Source organism: Netta rufina, assembly GCF_964035555.1.
Source record: "Netta rufina genome assembly, chromosome: 21".
NCBI classification, from domain to species: Eukaryota; Metazoa; Chordata; class Aves; order Anseriformes; family Anatidae; genus Netta; species Netta rufina.
This window is the reverse complement of record NC_140145.1, coordinates 11217244-11236843: the sequence shown is the minus strand read 5'-3', so window position 1 is coordinate 11236843 and position 19600 is coordinate 11217244. Positions and strand designations below refer to the sequence as shown.

The 19600-nt window shown below is 35.0% G+C and overlaps 1 protein-coding gene across 4 annotated transcripts in view; it reads left to right on the top strand.

Moving 5' to 3' along the window:
- The window catches only part of NF1 (neurofibromin 1), a 93327-nt gene that overhangs the window by 10731 nt on the left and 62996 nt on the right, over positions 1 to 19600 (top strand). For all 4 annotated transcript variants that reach the window (XM_084299770.1, XM_084299769.1, XM_084299768.1 and 1 more), the window contains exons 3-20: positions 2194 to 2277; positions 4338 to 4528; positions 6176 to 6282; positions 6497 to 6564; positions 6811 to 6886; positions 7493 to 7650; positions 8272 to 8445; positions 8906 to 9028; positions 9331 to 9405; positions 10278 to 10409; positions 13557 to 13691; positions 14498 to 14611; positions 15578 to 15657; positions 17007 to 17130; positions 17626 to 17769; positions 18491 to 18737; positions 19056 to 19129; positions 19251 to 19334. In XM_084299770.1, coding sequence (XP_084155896.1) covers positions 2194 to 2277; positions 4338 to 4528; positions 6176 to 6282; positions 6497 to 6564; positions 6811 to 6886; positions 7493 to 7650; positions 8272 to 8445; positions 8906 to 9028; positions 9331 to 9405; positions 10278 to 10409; positions 13557 to 13691; positions 14498 to 14611; positions 15578 to 15657; positions 17007 to 17130; positions 17626 to 17769; positions 18491 to 18737; positions 19056 to 19129; positions 19251 to 19334 — 2190 coding nt within the window. The remainder of the gene's footprint in view (positions 1 to 2193; positions 2278 to 4337; positions 4529 to 6175; positions 6283 to 6496; positions 6565 to 6810; positions 6887 to 7492; positions 7651 to 8271; positions 8446 to 8905; positions 9029 to 9330; positions 9406 to 10277; positions 10410 to 13556; positions 13692 to 14497; positions 14612 to 15577; positions 15658 to 17006; positions 17131 to 17625; positions 17770 to 18490; positions 18738 to 19055; positions 19130 to 19250; positions 19335 to 19600) is intronic.

Sequence of the window (19600 nt, the reverse complement as noted above, 5' to 3'; positions counted from 1 at the left end):
CTGGCTGTGCCAACCAGTAGAATGCACTGCTTGGTGGGAGATGGGGGAGGACATGTTCCATCACATGGAGAGGTGCTTCAGGTAACTAGGGGAGCAGGCGAGCAAAGCTTTTAGAGGAATGCAGCAGGTTAAGGTAGCTACTGAGCAGCCACATTGAGGTTTTTTTCTCAGCTGTCCTGCCAGTGAGTGACTCTGCTGGAAGAAGAAGGGAAAAAGATTTAAAACTTAGGTTATTTGAATTTTCCTGGCTGTTTGGATGCTTTAGCATTTGTGTCCATGTGTAGAAAAAAAAAAATAACAATTTAACAAACTACCAGCTGAATTTCTATCAGAAACATGGATAGGGATGCTTTACTAGTCAGTAGGAAAAAGGAATGAAAACTGTGTAGAAGCGATACACATTGCTCCCATTATTATTTGATGTGGATTTCAGCCTCATTGAACTACTTAATATTGGTACTTGAGGGCATTGATGTGAAGGGATAAGGTACAAGATGATTTTTCTATGCGTTCCAAAGCGAAATCTCTAGAGCCAAATGTCTTAGTAGATGTTTTCCTTCTGCGTACTAGCTTTGCCTTCTGCCTCCGAGGGAACCATGAAACGATTCCTGAAATACAACAAAATACTTGAATTAACAGCAACGCTAAAACTATCATTTAAAATAGACCTCAGTGAACCAAAAAGAAGAGAAACCCAAAAGGAAAAAACCTGGTGCATATCCATAGTGTCCACTGTAGAAAAATAACTGTTGCCATCAAGTTGCACAAATAGAAAGTTTAGGAATCCTTTATGAGGAGAAAGATACAGTTTGATTTTTTTTCAAGGAAGATCTGGTTTTGGATTTGTGATGAGAAAAGCTTAGTTCGTTGAGTCATGAAGCCATCTGATGTGTGATCGATCATTTGGCATCTCCGCAGACAGGTAATGGAACCAGCCAAACTCTAGCAATACTTCTTTTTTTTTTTAATGGTTTTGGTAACATAGTTCGCAATGAGCCCAGTTGGTTGTCAGTTATATAGAGACCTGCATCTGCTGTAACATTATGAAGGACTGATAAAATCATAAAATAGGTTGCCCTATTGTTAGTGATTTTAAGTTGCTTAAAACTACCAATAATCCCTTTCAAGAGAGAATTCATTTTATTTAAACTTCATAAGTATGAAGGAATGTGATATTTAAGATTGTGAGAAACCTATGTATTTAAAACAAGTTTCCTCTCAAAATCTATGCATTATAAATTGAAAGAATAAAAATAAATAAATAAATAAATAAAATCGAAAAACAAATCAACGTTTGCTTTGTGCAGAGGAGCAAGACTTAAGGTTTCCTGTGTTTGATCAAATGAGCTACTGTATGAGTCAGCAGTATTTTTAAAGGATTCCTGTAGGGTGAACAAAATGGACCAAGAGACTGTCTTAATGCTAGAAAGAAGTCTTGAGGGTTTGCACTCTGCTCAAAGTTGCAATGAGTTGAACTATCCTGTCATGCGGTCTGAAATGTGACTTCTTTGGGCAACTTCATGTTGTGTTGCATGTGCAGGCAGTCGTACTGATACAGGTTGGGCTAAATCTTTTCTGCCTTATTGTGCTGTTTTCATATTGCTGGAACTGGTCATTGTTGCTGGCCATAAAATTGGACGACAGCTTAAATGCTGGATGGAATTCTACCTCCATCCTGTTTCTGAAGTGTGGCATCTTTTTGGAGGGTCTCGTGTTTCTTTCTGTGGTCTCTGCTAAATTGTGCAGCACTTGAGTAACATTGTAGATGCAGATTTGTTGTAATGTCATTTCTGTTGAGTAAAATGTTGGCAATGAAATACAAAATTAAATAAGAGTAATTGATACCATGGTAGTTTGTGAAAAGGTATAACCTTCATTTCTGAATAAAGAAAATGATGGTCTGAGGAAGGCAAGGGGCTGCCGCGCACCTCCAGTCTTATTTTGCAGTAACTGCTTGTTCCTTACTAGATTTGGCATTGCAGATTGAACAAAGATATTTCTTCAGTAATTTCTTTAGTAAATTCTTCAGGTTTTAATTCCTATTTCAATCTCTATTTTCTGGTTTTATTTCTGAACTTAACACTAGAGTGGTAAAGGAGCCGTAACTTACTATGCCACTCTACTACATTACTTTAATGCATTACGAGTCAAATTTGTTCGTCTCGGATGAATCCTTATCCTTTCTTCTTCCAGAGAATATTTGGAGAAACTGCTGAAAAGAATTTATATCTATCTCAGCTGATTATCTTGGATACACTGGAAAAATGTCTGGCAGGGGTAAGTAGGCTTGCATAAGCAATTGCTAACTTGGTATTAAAAGAGTTAGAGGGTGTAAGTCAAATGTCTGTGTATCAATTATTACTGGTACTAAAGTTAAAACTTTTCTGATTTAGAGCAAAGTGGGATTAATACTATTTTAAAAATATTAAAACTTTCTATAAATGCAAGTAATTTACGTATTTGCTAAATTAAGGATTTTTGGGATGGTTTTTTACTTCCTAAAATTAATAATAGTAGCTTTAGTAGTAATGATTAGAAATACTTTTTCAGCTATATAGATCCAAGTAATTTTTTGACTTTGTCCTTCCCACTACTCAACTAATTTCTGGAGTTACAAAAAGTGACTTTCTTGTAACAATTTGTTGATTTTTCTGAAGATTTCTTGTGACTTTCATTTGGTGAAATAATTTCATTTCAGTTTTTTTGTAATTGTATATACAGCAGAAACTTTGCTATCGCTACTCTAAAAAATTACTTTTCCAGGTGTTTCCTAGTTTACATTAGTTAACTCTGTCCAAGCTTCCATTGGGAGCCCAGTCCTGAGCTTTCCAATCAGAGCTGTGCTGAAAAGCAGTTTGCTATTACCTTTGGGATGTAAACGGTTGTACAACTCACTGTGTTAAACTCTGTAATTGCAAAGCCAAACTTCTCTGTGAGCAGAATTTGCAAATCTGTGGCTTATTCCTTTAACAAGAAGGATTTTTTTTTAAAGCTGTATTCCTGGATGGATGTCATGAAATCATATAGGCTCTTTGCAGTTTCCCTGTAACTGTTTTTGCAGGTTCTTTTCTTGTAAGGTAACAACTATGTTACGGTTAGGTTTGTCAAGTAGCATGTCTTGTATTACAGTACTGAAACAACCTGAGTAATTGTGGATTCATCTAAATTCATAAAAGATCCATGTAAATACATTTTGCATAATAATGTTCAGCTGTAAAAGCTGAAGTAAGTACCTTTTCTTTTGGTGCATTTACTGTCTTTGATGTAATGAATCAAAAAAAACCAACGGATAACCCACGCCAAAAAAACTGTTTCACTTCCAAAATTAATTTCTTTAAAAATTTATTACGTATGTTTTGCTTAAAACGTTAGCGTGCTTTTCCTGATACATGATGATATTTGAACAGCCTAAAATTATGCTGAATGCTTCTTGGTTTGTCCATTCAAATGAGAGCAAGTTGAGCCAGTATATGTTCAATAAGACTGAGCCAAAGTTCTATACAAAGAGCGTTGTGTTCTGTGATATCTTCAGATGTATTTCTTGCTCACTGTTCTTGCTCAATGTTTCATCAAGTTCTCATGGCAACAGGACTCAGGTCAACTAAGTGGGAGTCTCTGAAACTTCCCAATTCCCTATGGTAAATTCATTGGTAGAATTTTAGAAAGCTTTAATGCTGACCCTTCTGTTAAATCTCGTTCTTAGTAGAGCAAAGTTTCACTTCAAATTCTTTTCTAAATAGTTTCCTTATGTCTCATACTGTACAAACTGGCAAAAATTGGATTTCTCTTTTTTCAGGAAAGTAGAGACATTTTTCACTCGTATAGAACAATCCCAGACAAGAGCAATGGAGGAGCACTTCTTTTTCAGTTCCTTTAAAAAAAAAAACAAACACAAATTACTAGGTGTCAAAATATAGGGGGCAGAATAGAAAAGAAAAGAGAAAGAGGAGTAAGGATGGATCTTTGCCCTTTGAGCTTCCATTCAAAGACAAGATAGTTAATGCTTTACTGCTAATGTTTTGCATAGGCTGATGGTACATTTCTCAAAAAGGAAACATATTTCACTTTGAAACCTAGTTTGTTATATTGCTCAGTAGTATTGATCAAGTGAGTGTCCTGTGTATTTTGGAGATTAATTTGAAAAGGTTAGGTGATTTGTGTACTGTGTTTCTGTGTACTCTGCTATGGTCAGTGGTAGTGTGCAGGCAGAATTTGAAGTTTAGATTCAGGTCCTGTCCCACCAATGGCATATGCTCCTTTTTTTTTTTATCGTACAAACCTAGAAAATAGGATACCATGAACTACCAAATTTATTTATTTATTTATTTATTTATTAGCAACCAAAGGATACCATGCGACTAGACGAGACTATGCTGGTAAAACAGTTGCTGCCAGAAATCTGCCACTTCATCCACACTTACCGTGAAGGCAACCAGCATGCAGCCGAACTGCGCAATTCTGCCTCGGGGGTTCTTTTTTCTCTTAGCTGCAATAACTTTAATGCTGTGTTCAGCCGCATTTCCACCAGGTAGGTGTTTCAGTAGCTTGACTTAGCCACTGTATTAGAATGCCTACTAAATATTGCTGTCTAGAACATCTGTCATGAACTTCAGTCCATTGAAGATGTGTATTGAGCGTTTTATTACTGAATTGCTTTGATGTTTTTTGAAAGTTGCTTGAAGCAGCTTAGCTCTTATCACACATTGTTACAGCTAGCAACATCCTTGATGTTTTAGAAGGGGATTTTGCACACCCTTATATGGTTGAATGGCAATGAATATGCCAATTGAATTGAAAAAAAAAAGTATATGCTCCTTATAATGTAAACAAAAATGAATTCCATTTAAAAAAAATATTTGCATTTTAGAAATCAAACTAAAATTATATGAAATTTTAAGTATTTTAAAAACTTTTAAAGAACCCTTAATAACTTCAGTAACTGTTTCAAGAACATAGACTTGGCAGCTAGCATGGAGGATGTGGTTTTACTCAATAGGTTGATTATGTTCTGTTGCTTATAGAAAAGGAAACGATTTCTTTTGCTCCTTTTATAGGAATTATTTTTCGGATGAGATTTTTTGACAATCTGAATTTAGTTCATGAATCTGTACTTATTCACGCGTCCCTAGCATGGTTTAATTCTCAAGCGCCAACACCCTTCTTACCATGGGTTTGATCTGGAGTGTAGTGCTTTTCCCCAACCTGCTTTTCTCTTCAAGATGGCTTGTACAGAAATAGTTAAATACTTGACCAATTGTTGCTGATCTCCACAGGGGTCAGCTTGCCGACAGTTAGCATTGCTGATCTTTTGACCCGTGCTTCCTGTTTAGGCATATTTCTAGGCCTTGTACAGCAGCTGGGGGATTTTTGGCACGAAAAGCACAGCAGTGGGGACCTTCCCATTCCCAGCGTGGGCTGTTAAACTTCCCTGGCGTTGAAGAAATGAAGAGCTGCTTTTGTGTGTAGTACTAGAAATCGCATTCCATGTCAAAAACACATCTGTAGCTTTGGAACAAGACACGGCAATCTTTAGTTTTGTGAGAACATATGATTTAGTTATTAGTGGGTTAGTATCTGATGAGAAGTTTAGTAAATCGTCGAATACAAAAGTATGAAATGGCGCCATTGGATTTAGAATGGTATGATTAAACTTCATCCTGTTTCTTATGCCAAAAAAACATGGACTTTTTTCATCTTAAAAAATGGTTGTAACTTACTTCAGTGCCATTAATTGCCATCAGTCATTGCTTTGCTCTAGAGAAGTTAGCTGGGACAAGACTTGCTGCTAAGGAGAGGTAGTATAAAGGTGTCATGTCTCTGTGATTGTAATATTTAGATGAAAAAATGGCAAGATTATAGCTAAAATATGGGAGATAACAGAAGGATTTAGACAAAACTTGGGTGTAAACAGACTATCACCAGATGGTATGGGTGTCTTGTGAGACTTATCACTGGTATTTCTAGATCTGTTCTCAGTATGGCTGAGAACAAGACTTTAATATTAGCTCTTAATCATGCAAAGTTTGTCTTTTGTTTCTAAACATGAAAAAAATTATAAGAGGGCATCATCATATAATATTCTTCTGCTGTTCAACAGTACATAAAATCACAGGTGTGAGTTTCTACCTACCTGACATCATCTGGTTGAGAAGTTAATTTATTTTGTATATTTTAGATTGCAGGAACTGACTGTTTGTTCAGAAGATAATGCTGATGTTCATGATATTGAACTTTTACAGTACATCAGTGTGGATTGTTCAAAACTAAAACGACTTTTGCAAGGTATGACGTGAATGTGTTGTGTTTGGTTTGGGTTTTTTTTTGAAATACATCTGTATATGACTAGTTGGAGATGATACAACAGTATTGATGCACGTATCTTTTTATTGCTGTGTTTTACTCCAAATATTCATATATATATTTTTACTGAAACGTTAAAAAATATTGGCGTAGCATGAAGTCATTGTTTTAAATGTGGAATGTTTTACCTTTACAGAGACTGTGTTCAAGTTTAAAGCCCTTAAGAAAGTAGCACAGTTAGCTGTTATCAACAGTCTTGAAAAGGTAAGTATTATAATATTTTGTTTCATTGCTACTTTGCAGACTTTCTCTAGTTTACGAATATTTGCAATTCAGTAAATTACGTAAATTTATGTAAAATATGCATTTGTGCATCAGTTCAATGCATATGTTCTGCAAGAAATGTTGAGTTCTTAGAAGTAAGAGTAAAATCTCTCCATTTAAATACATAATTCAAAAATAAAAATATTTTTAAGCTCTGGAATGTAAAGATGTTTTTGTTACCTGCAGGCATTTTGGAACTGGGTGGAAAACTATCCTGATGAATTCACAAAGCTGTATCAAACACCACAGACGGATATGGCTGGTAAGGCATAAAAAATGATGTATTCGGAAGTTGGTTTTACTTTTTCCTGTTAAGTCTTAAGGTGTTTTTTTTTTTGGGGGGGGGGTGTTCTTTTGTTGTTATTTGTTTTGTTTTTTTCCCCCTAAGACATCCCCACATTCGTTTTTGTCCCGTCTTTGCTTCTTATGAAGCCTGCATGTTAGAAACAAATTCCTGTCAACACTTTCAGGGCAGGCAGGGATGTATGGCTGCCTGATTTCTCTCTTGACGCAACTTTTAAATGGGTTCATTTTGTGGTTCACAATACAAGGAGATATAACCCAAAGCTGCAAACTCTTTAAATATTTTTCATCTACGTACAGGAAAAACAACAACAACATGAAAACCTTGATAAAAGAACAGTAGCTGTATTTGTCTCTAGTCAAAAAGGGATGAAAATTTATATTTTCAGATAAACCATGGCTTTAAATGGTTTGAGCCCATTTATCTCAGGTAGCATATTACTAATATGCAAAATAGATATTTTTTTTTCTGTGTAGGTGGAGCTATCACTCTGCTTTTTTATACCTATTATCTGCCTTTTCATAATTATAATTGGTGTTGAACTTGGGTTTACCTTTTATGCAGATTGTGCAGAGAAGTTGTTTGACTTAGTGGATGGCTTTGCAGAAAGCACAAAACGTAAAGCAGCAGTTTGGCCACTGCAAATCATACTCCTGGTCCTGTGCCCAGAGATAATCCAAGATATAGCAAAGGATGTGGTAGAGGAAACTAAAATGAACAAGGTAAGAGAAGAAAAATATCTTAATTCTGATTTCTAAAGTGTGCTTGTCTTTGCTTTTTTGGTATTTCAAGTGTATTTTACTATGTTTTTTATTCCTAAAGCATATTAGAATTCCATACATAAATTTCTGCACCCTTTTAAAGTTCTCACCTAGCATATGATCCACTGTCAATAATTCATACAAATAGTATGGCCCGAACAATATTGTTTCTCTTGGACGTCACCCTGGAGATGTGAATCCGAGTGTTGATTGCCTTGCTTCCACCAGTAGCAAGCTTAGCCTAACTTCTAACTGGTGTGCGTGTATTGTACCATTACAGGTTTCTGCAGTGTGTTTACTGTGTTCTGTAATTGCAGTACCTGTAGCAGATGGAGAATTTGATGTGGCTGCAAACACTGATTGCAAGTTGTATTCCAGTTGCCCTAGAATTATCCAAAATGAATGTCTTTGTTAAACATGTTTCTCCAAAATGCTCCATCAAGTTACTTCTTGCAACCCCAGTATCCATGACTTCTGATCAGGAAATGCAGTGATGTTAGTTTTAATACTGAAGTTTCTGAAAACCCTGACCATGCATTACCAAAGCTCTGGTTATAACTATTCCCAATTTTAATTCTGCAGAAACTCTTCCTGGACAATCTCAGGAAAGCACTTGCAGGCCACAGTGGGAGCAGACAGCTGACTGAAAGTGCTGCTATTGCTTGTGTTAAACTTTGCAAAGCATCTACTTACATCAACTGGGAAGATAATTCTGTCATTTTCCTATTAGTGCAGTCCATGGTTGTAGATCTTAAGGTAAAAATATGTTTCCTAATTGCAATGGAGAAATCTGAATTTTTAAATTCTGAAATTAGCTTCAAACGTCTTAATCAAATACCATAGTATTTTTCAGATGAATGTTTTCCTTTTTTTCCTTATATAAAATAAAGAAATGAGTTGAAGGGCAAAGGAGGAATAGTCTTCCATTTCTTTGGTGGATTTTCTTCGGTCTCCATTAGGCCTCCTAAAACTTTAGTTTGTTCAAGAGGCTGAACATTAAAATAAAAAGTTTTATTAAAAAATGCTTAGAAGTGGAGATTGGTTTGTTTAGTTAGTATTAACAAGAATGGCTATTGAATATTTGACGCTTAAGTAGTACATATTGGTAGATGCAATTTGGAAAAAGTGTAATTTTTAGAGCAGCCTTTTTTCCCCGCAGTATGATTTATTGAAAGTAGACAGGAATAATCTCGGTTTCTTTTTTTTATATATTTAGAATTTGCTGTTTAATCCAAGTAAACCTTTTTCAAGAGGCAATCAGAACGCAGACATAGACCTTATGATTGACTGCTTAGTCTCATGCTTCCGCATAAACCCTCATAATAACCAACACTTTAAGGTGAGAACACAACTTACTGGTAAGTTGTTATCAACATACTGTCGATGACCTGTCAATTATCAAAGATAAGCACGCTGGAAGTTTGTAAATAATTTCAATTGTATAAGTATCCCTTATTGACGATTCCCTTCACGTTTTCATTTTTTTTTTTCTTCTCTGGTTAGAATTTCTTATTCTCATGTCTAGATTTGACAGTTTTGTCAATTTAATAAAAAGGCTCCAGTATGATGCTCGTTGTGATATGAAAGATGACAGAGAAAAATATGTCCCTAAGTGGCTTTTATGTATTATTTTTATTGTAGATCTGCTTGGCACAGAATTCCCCATCAACATTTCATTATGTACTGGTAAATTCACTCCACCGAATAATCACAAATGTAAGTTCTGAAAGTATTTAATTAGCCTATCTATTTGTGGCTTCTCTTCGGATCCACATCTGCTTACTAAATAAAATCTAAATACTAGACCAAATCTTGTTGCCTGTATCTATGCCTCAGAGTTGCTTGTTAATACACAAGCCCATGCAAATCTTAGTTGGCGCTATCCACCAATTGGATTCCCAGTTTGAGAGCTTTTCCTGATCAGGATGAAAATAGAATCAGTCAGTGTTAAGCAACTAGCCTTACTTAATTTATATAATATTTTCTATTTCATTTATCCCAGCATGGTAATGAGAACACTAAAAAAAAAATCAGACATTTTGACAAATAGGGAAGAACGTGCTACTGTAGATGTGGTAGTGTACCTAGAGAAACAATGAAGTTGTTTAAAGTTATATTGCTTTGGTATTTGTACACTTTCAAAACAGGCACTATGCTTTACTCGTGTTTAATGTGTTGAATAATACTATTTTTCAGATATTATCACGCACTCAAAAGACTAGTTTTCTATTTTGTTTAGTGTATCAGAATAATTTGAGAGCACATTAAGTGTTTGAAGTTTTACTAGCTGTCTGTATCCTGAAGCCTGCTGTGGTTTCCTGTATCCGCGGTTTCAGAGTATGTGTTTATTCAGAAGGAGAAGAAATATAGTAAGCAGCTGACTTGGAAGCATTGCTTCTGTTGTACTTCATTTAAACATTGACAGCTTTATTGACACAATGAAAAAATAACACTTGTAATACTGTGTAAAATACTCATGTAAAGTTTCATTATATTACAGCTTTATAACTTTGGTATCTAAGATAAATCATAATGTAACTCTCATGTTGCCAGTTTACCTTTTGAGCATTTCTTTGTTTTCATTCTAGTCTGCGTTGGACTGGTGGCCCAAGATCGATGCTGTGTACTGCCATTCCATGGAGCTTCGCAGCATGTTCAGTGAGACTCTTCATAAAGCTATCCAGGGCTGCGGGGCACATCCAGCAATTCGCATGACTCCGGTAAAGACTTGTAAAGAAGTTGTTAAAACACAAGCCTCTTGTTTTTCCTTTGTCTCCATTCCATTACAGCTTTTTTATTCATTAACTTTAGACTGGAAACTAGAGGGAGGAAGAACATTGCAATCCAAAAAGCAACAGAGAGCCAGCCATACATGTTGTGTAAACCTTTGAGATTTTGGTGCATTGACTAACTGTTCCTAGTCAGTTAGTGATGTATGTTTCTCAGGTTTTTTTCATGCTGCTTTTAAACTGGCAGTATAACAGTATTTCTTCTGTAACTGTCCCGTGGCTAACTGTTCTTTTTAAGCTTACTTGCTGTGTGAATTAACTAGGTAATATGTCCATCTTTATTTAATCTGAGAAACAAAAGCGTTCTGTATGTGAGCATAATTTCTGAAAACTGCAATGCTTTTGCCATAATTGGCATGAATATTTCTTCATTTGTCTTGCTTAATTTCCTTTGAGCAAGTTGACTGTTTGGTCTTGGTGACAGCACCGAAGTGATCCAGACTTTTCAAACATTATGAAATAAAGCCGGTATTCCTGGTCACCTTAGGAGAGAAAAAAGAAAAAAAAAAAAAAAGGAAATTCAAATTGTAGTTCATCCAGATTTTTTCAGTAAGTTCACATGCAGCTGCGTTGCCTTTCTTCTGAACTTTCCATGTAGGACTTGGGATGCGTCAAGTTAGCTCATTGGTTTTCTGAATTGTTTCAAAGTGCATTTGTAGTCCCAAAGTGTTGGATGTCTGGTTTGGAAGAAGGCCTAAAATGTTGCATGAAAATATTCCTATTGGGCTTCTCATACAAAAACAAATGATCAAAATGCTTTTAGTTGAAAGCTACAACTTGTTTAACTTGCTTTATATGTGTGTGTGTATATATATGTTTATATATACATCTCTATATTCATCTGTAGAGAAAATAGCAGGGATGTTGTAATGGCAACTCTGACATTGACTGGTGGTGCTTTGTCTTCTGCTTCTTATTTTCTGTTCTTATTGGCTGCTGTCGCTCTCATGGTCAGATGCCAACCAGTCACTGTTTTGCATGGCAGTGGGCCTCTGTTGCTGTAAGTATGACCCATCGTAACTACCGCAGAAAAGCCTTTCATTGCTCTGACTTTTCTGTGCATAGTTACCACTGCAGTCACATCACTTCATCTCGGGCACGAAAGGTGGCGTGCTTTACGTGAGAGCGCAGGACTGGAGAAGACCTCTTCACTGCTGGTCCGGCAGTTGCAACACCATCCCTTACACAAATCTGTTGAGCTCGTTGGTAGAAGTAAAGGCTTTTTGTTGGGTGTGTTCTTTTCTTTCTAACCCCTACTTTTCCATCACGGTGCTCTTCCAGAATCTCCTTGCTCTGGTGTTTAAAGCTGTTTTCTAATTTCCAGCCTAAACTTACTTGTGTCTAAGTTATCCCCACATGTTTTTGTTCCAGTGTTGTCTGTCAGGTTCAAACTGGTGTTTATCCCACTGATGTCTGTGCAGAGAGTATCCATCTCCCTCTCTTTGTTTTCTGATAATCCTTAGTTTTGATTGTGTGGAGTAAATAAGTCGCTTCACAGAAACTAATCAGCTTCTTTTGGCATGTACCTCTTCTCAGAATTCACTTAGCTGTACCAAATTAAGATTTTGCACAGAATGAGTTACCACTACCAGCATAGTATCAATTTCTTGATCAGATACTTTTAAAGTGGTAAATTTTATTCTGTTTTCATATAGGTGTTCAGCAAAATAGCAAGAACTTCTAGCATTTCTTGTAGAATTAAATTCTACAGCATCATATATAGACTTCAGTTACCTTGAGGATGATTTCAAGCTAGTTTAATTTTTTTTTGTTGAAAAATTTATAAATTTAATGAAAATGAAAAACAAGTTCATGTTATTGTTTAATTGAGATTTTATCAAATAAGAAGTTAGAATAAATAATTTTAAAAGCTGAATTTCTGAAGTGTTGTATTCTGTCTTGTGTTGAATATCCACAATGTGTGTTTTTTTTTTCCACGTTACTGTCTCTTAACTATTTTGGTAAGAGTAAGTAAAAATACTAACGTAATCCCTGATGACATGATTCTAAAGTTCATGAAAATATAAATTCTGCTTGGGCATTCTGAGGATCAATTAATGCAAGTTCACATTTATATATATTCACTTGTATTTTGTGTGCATATATATATTATAAATTATATTTTGATACTTATTTATATAATATAGTCTTTCACACACTTTAGCATGTGTCCAGATTATTTTTGTTAAGATGAAGGTGCTGCAGTCACTTGCCATGCAACAGGGTGGTTCACTTTGGGATACTGTGCACACTGTATTGAGGCATAATCTTGATTTTGGAAAATCCTTATAACCAGTAGCATCCATATATGCTTACTTCACGGCTAACACTCTTTATGACTATTAGTTACATGTATTGGTCATACTGTTATCTGGGTTGTGTTGTGTGAACAGCAGTGGTAGAACACGATACAGTTCATAATGGAGTCAAATCAGAATACCTTGTATGAATTCTCAGTACATACCTTAAAACATCTTCCATTTCAGATGAGGAGGTTGAATGAAACAGTTTACTGATTTTTTCAAATGGAGCTAGTTTTTTTGTTTGTTTGTTTGTTTTTTAAGATGCATTGTGTACCTTGTGAAAACTGAAAGGTACATTTTTCAGAGGTTGTACAGATGAAAATGCTATCATCTAGACTGATAATGACAGGAAAATAGAAAATGATTTGCCTTTGAAAATAAAACAAGTCCTTACCCTGTCATGTAATCAAGCTTACTTGGGATCCTTTTTTTGTCTTTCCTTGACAAGAGGAAATCCTCTAAATTCTTGTTAGTCCTTCTATCCAATTTCCTTTTGTACAGCTTGTCTTACACAAAATCTTTTCTTATATCCATCTGCAGATTACTAAAATATTTCTTAAATAAAGCTTAAAGATATAATAGTGATAGCGTATGCATATTTAATAGGGTATTTCTAAGTAGAAGGCTATGCAGCTATACTGGAGTGAATTGAATATAATTTATAACTTTTTCATGAGTTATAGATAGTACAACCAATTTGCTTCATAAGATGTTTAATTATAACTACTCCATAGAGTACCTCACTGACAGTGACTGTGCTTTTTCCTCCTGTCAGAGTCTTACATTTAAAGAGAAGATGACAAGCCTTAAATTTAAAGAAAAACCTACTGACTTGGAAACCAGAAGCTACAAGTTCTTGCTGTTATCCTTGGTAAAACTAATCCATGCTGATCCAAAGCTTTTGCTGTGTGTAAGTATGTTATATTATTAATTCTATCCCAGACAAAATCATGACAAAACAGTAAAATTTACTTTTGAGGCTTCTAAATGAATAAAGATTAAAAACATAAACCTGACATCAAGAATACCTGTCAAAGCAAAAAGACAACAACAAAAAGCACCTGTAAGAGATATTACAGAACCAGAAAAATCCCAATGAAAGGGACCATAAAGCTCTGAAGGAAGTAAAAGGAAAGGAGAAAAGAACAAAAAGAAAACTAAAATCAGGCAAAAAAAAAAAAAAAAAAAAAAGCCATTGTTCCAGTGACTAGAAAGATATTTTCTTAGGTTATTGCTAGTTTCTGTTAGTATTGTCTATGATGCTGAGTAAAATAATGTTTAATGTTTAACAGTGTTTTCTTGTGAATTCATGCCAGAATGAGTATTCTATTCTTTTCAAATATTACCTTGTGGCTTTACAAATCTTGTGTATGAACTCTGTGAAGCTGCAGAAGTAAACTAAGTGTTGATAAAATCTGATTATGTCTACACATGGAGAGCATGTGTTAGGCAGTGTTGCCAAAATTAGTGTACTACTACTAGCATCTAATCAGTGTGCTAAGTATTTTCATTTTGTCTGGTCTGTTTATCGTTTGGTTTTAAAATATTTCTATTGTATCAAAGATATAATATGCAAGAGTATCATGGCTTAAAAAGAAATGAGGTACTCTTAAAATCTACCTATTTTAATTGTAAGACTATTGCTTAGCAGTCAGTAACATGGTTGGTCATTGAAAAGTTTTGTTTCTTAAAGGTGCTTTCCTTTTTGCTTTTTAGAATCCAAGGAAGCAAGGGCCTGAGACACAAGGTAGTACTGCTGAATTAATTACAGGCCTTGTACAACTTGTTCCGCAGTCCAGCATGCCAGATATAGCACAAGAAGCCATGGAGGTAAGGGATAATGTTCTGTATGCCAAGCAGTTTGTTTAAACTAGGAAACAATTTGAAATAACTACTTCAGTGTTGTTGAAGAACAATTTATTTTTTATTGCCATTTTAACAGTATTCAAACAACCCCTTTGCAGCATAACACTTATAAACTTTGTGTTGTGGTATTTGATTTTTTTTTTTTCAGAATTTGTTAGAAAAAATAGTCAAGATTTACATATTTGTCTTTTAACTTGTATTTTCCCTAGTGTCATTGCATTTCTTTGCCTCCGTATCAGACAGCCCCATGTAGTAGGGGACTTCAGATTAGATATTTTGTTTGCCATAGTTGCTTGGGCTAATTAAGGGTAAATGACTTTTAATCAATGATTGTTTGTTTTGAATCTGACCAGTTGAATTTTTGAGATATGCATTTCTTCTAAAAATTGTCTTCAATTTATAAATAGTTGATTTTTGAGGTCTTTTAGTTAATCAGACTAAATCAAAAGCAGAAATTAAAGTTTTGGCTTTAGTTCACCAGTAAGCCCTAGAATATGGTCAGAAGCTATTCTTATCCAGGTTTTCTGTTGTGAAGGGAATAATTACAAAGAGGAAAGTATTTGCTTGTCCTTGGCAAAAAGCTTGAACTACAGAAATTTTGTTGTTGCCACCAGAAGTTTATTTATGTAAGATGTGTTGCATTAAAAGTTTATTTATGTAAGATGTGTTGCAAAAGCCTATCTTTTAAAAAGGTTGTGTTTCTAGCATGGGTTTTTATGGAAATAAAAGGTAAATCTAATTGGGAATAAAATAAAATACCTTTCACATGGATTAGCAACAAAGTCTTGTTCTGCTATATAAAATGCTTTTTCTATCTTTTATTTTTTAAGCAATGTAATTGACTTGTGATTACACCTATTTCTCTGCCCATTCTTAAGTGACTTGTCAATTTCTGCCTTTAAGTGAGATGCTGTTCTGTTTTGAATGTAGGCCTTGCTAGTTCTTCACCAGTTAGACAGCATTGATTTGTGGAATCCTGATGCGCCTATAGAAACATTCTGGGAAATTAGGTAAGTTCACTTCTGTAAATTAGAGCAACAGCAGTTTTGATCTGTCTTCTCTTTTGCAATAGCTGTGAGTGTTTTGAGAAAGTTATATGACATTGGCTTGAATCTGCAGTCAAAATGATTTGTTTTCTGATGACAAAGTAGTATCTTCCTTATACTACTTCCATTTAACAAAAAAAACAACACATGTTTTGCTGGCTTTCTTAATGACTCTCTTCAGCCTGCGCTTAAGGTATAGCAATGATTATTCCTTCAAAATGTTAAAGTCTTGCCCTGCATTCAGGTGTTTGTTTGAATTCTGTTTTATCCTCTGTGGGCTGAGGGAGGGTGATGCAAAGCAATTCTAGCAGTGTGGATTTGCTGATCTTGACTCTGAAGCCCTCATCTAAGAAAGGTAGTAGTTTGCCCTGATCTGTGGTCTCCATTTGTCTTTCTTATGTATCTAAAGAATTTTTATTGGTTAAAGTCATCTTGCTTATTATAACATCACAGCAGCTGTTGCAGTTGATTTCTTGGAGTATATTAAAAAACCATAAAGTTCCAAAATAATCAGTTACACAAAGAGCTGAACCAAAAAACTAGGCAACTCAGAATTCTAAGAATTGCATGAGCTAAACAATTTAAGAAAAATGTTTGGTGATCTAATCTGATTTGGTGCAGGTGTTTGTTTTAGAAGAAAGCGAATTAAAATCTAATAGGAACACTTTGAGCATCAACAAATTGGCCTGCATGACTGCTAAATGTGGCTCAAGGGGCTTATTATGGGATAGTTTGGGGGCTGAGTCCTACCTAGATGGGCAATAACTAAAACTCATTACTGTAATTTCTAGTAGTAGAAATGAGTTTGTGGTCTGTTCGGGCTGGGGGAAAAACCCATTAAAATTGACACTAATTTGGACCCTTTGGCAGTTTTAACAGAGAGTGTGAGGCCTGAATGGATATGAAAAAGGAACATCCCTAGATGTGTTCCTTCCAGAACAGAGTTGAGACACGTTATCAGAGCAGTGTAGGTAAACTTGTACTGCCACTGTCTGTGCTGTATCTGTTCTGTGGATAAATGGAGGACTTCTGAATCGACAGCCCTGGAGTCTGGACTTCTAACAAGTACCCAAGTTGCTTAACTTCCTCTAGGGAACTATAGAGGCCAGTTGGGCGGTGGGAAGGGACAGAGGGGTTTTGTCATGTAAAGTACACACCTATATTATATCTACTATACATTTTAAAAGAAGATGCTAGCTTATCTGTAGGATATTCATGCTAATTGTCTATTTCTATGTAAAAAGTAGTAATACCTTTATCAGATATTTTATTATTAGATGATAAAGCTAATGCTAAATTTCATTTTGCTGCAGTTCACAAATGCTTTTTTATATCTGCAAGAAACTAACCAGTCATCAGATGCTCAGCAGTACAGAAATCCTCAAGTGGCTGCGAGAGATTCTCATCTGTAGGAATAAATTTCTTCTAAAAAATAAAGTAAGCAAATATTATCACTTATCTTTTGGGATCATTAAAATGAATTAGTCTCTGTTTTGTTACTGCTTTTATTTATAAGGTTACTTTTATGATGGAAAGAGATTTAGTAGCTACTGAAGAACTAAAGTAGTTCTTTACACTTAATTGCATTTAAATTATAATTATGTTTATGTTGGTATATAAACTGTGGAGTAAAACCAAGAAGCCTACTGGGATTTTGGGAGGCCCCAAGGAAGGAAGAAAAAGGCATGATGATGTGCTTATATCAAGGTGATATGTTTTGATGATGACTCTCAAAATACTTTATTTTCTTAAGGGGAAATGTCATTTTAAGATACCATTAATATGGGTAAATTTATAAAGCCCTCTAAGAGCACCTACGTAAAAGATGCTGTGTAAATGTTGAACAGCTTTTTACTTTAGTGACAACAGTTCCTGAACTGCATTGTTTTAAAAGATAAGGTGATTAATTATTTTTCTTTCCTCTCTTTACAGCAATCGGATAGGAGCTCCTGTCACTTTCTCTTCCTTTATGATGTCTCTGGAGGTGGAACTAGTCAAATGTCTCTTGACCATGAGGAGATGAAAAGCTGTACCCCGGGAGCCACCCTCAGGAGGGGGAAAGGGAATTCTTCCATGGTAAGTAACAGCGGATAATAATAATTATTAACATTTAGGGATAAAAAATTATGTGCAAGTAGAAATTAAATCACAGAGTGTAATTTTTAAAAATATAATTATTTCTGAGGAGGAAAAAACATACTACTATGTGTTACTGTTCTCTTTCTGGTCAATAATCAGCTGTAACATGCTTAAGTTTTGAATCTAATATGCTGGTGAGTAATGGGTTTCAGACTTCTAGGAAGTTGCACTTTTTTCAGGTTAAAAAGTTGGTGAATCCTTTTTTTCTTAGGATCACACATAACATCTCTACATATTTGTCCATTGTTAATAAATCTGAAATCTCACTTTTTAATGTATTGCATCCAGTTTGAATAAACTGTGAAAGATCATCAAAATCAAACATCTCAGTAAAGTATACCCTTTGACAGACAAGTCTAGTGTTTAGCCAAAGGGAAAAGTGACGAGGTTATTTAGAACATCTTTTATGAGCCAAAAACTTCATTCTCTTTTTTAACATACAATTTTTTGGTATCAATAAGACTTTGCTAAGTATGTGGCTATCTTCGTGGAGGGAGCAGTTTCTTGCCACTGTGCAACAGCAAATACAGTAGAGTTCAGATGTTGGTTAAATTGTTTATTTCTATTAGAATGAAAGCAGGTTTGAAAAACAATTTGGATTAAGAAAATTGCCATACTTCTAAGCAATATTATCGAACTTGGAATTCTGTTTCCCAAGGAAAGTACAGCAGGATGCAGTGGAACACCTATTTGTCGCAAAGCCCAAACAAAATTGGAAGTCGCTTTATACATGTTTTTGTGGAGCCCAGATATTGAGGCAGTCCTTGTTGCAATGTCCTGTTTCCGTCACCTGTGTGAAGAAGCAGATATCAGATGTGGAGTAGATGAAGTTTCAGTTCATAATTTTTTGCCAAACTACAACACTTTCATGGAGTTTGCATCTGTTAGCAATATGATGTCAACAGGTAAGAATGATGAGTCTGGAAAATGCCTTTCTACCTGTACAATAAGACTTGTTTGGATTGGAGTTCTTTAAACAAGTTTATATTCTTGATTTGGCTGTAACTCCTGCTTTCACTGAAATATCTTAGCCATTGAAACTGATGGAGGGAGTAGGGAATTTGGGTAACTGTTCATGAGGATTTAAAAGTGTAACAAGGAGAATCTTTCTAAACAGTTAAAGGGGATATGTTCCTCTTTTATAATTACTTTCAATTATCTCATATTTGATGTAGGTGGCTTTTCAAAAATCTGTTTCATAAATGTTCTGTGCTTGTTTGTAGGGAGAGCAGCTCTTCAGAAAAGAGTGATGGCATTATTAAGACGCATTGAACATCCAACTGCAGGCAACACAGAGGTAAATTTTCTTCTAAATTTCTGTCCATTTCATATGTGTTTTTTTTTATTTTTTTTTGAACACAGAAAAGACTGTTGCTATGAGTAGTTTTGAAGTTAAATCTTGATATATCTTATTTTAGGCCTGGGAGGATACACATGCAAAATGGGAACAAGCTACAAAACTAATCCTTAACTATCCAAAGACCAAAATGGAAGATGGGCAGGTGACTATGAATTTTTCCTTAGGTTTAACCCTGTAGAAATTCAGAGTAACTATTTAAGCTTATGTATTTTAAGAAATTTCGTTTTAATCTGGAAAATGAGTTGTATAGGAGGACTTAAGCTCCATGAAAATATTCCAGAAATCAAGTCCTCTGTGTTTACTGATAAGAGAACGAGATAATTTGACTTAAATTGCTGTGAGGGAGATAGCTGAGTTTAATAGTTGGAAAAAAAAAATAGTGAGAAATTAGAAAATCTCTTTCACTGG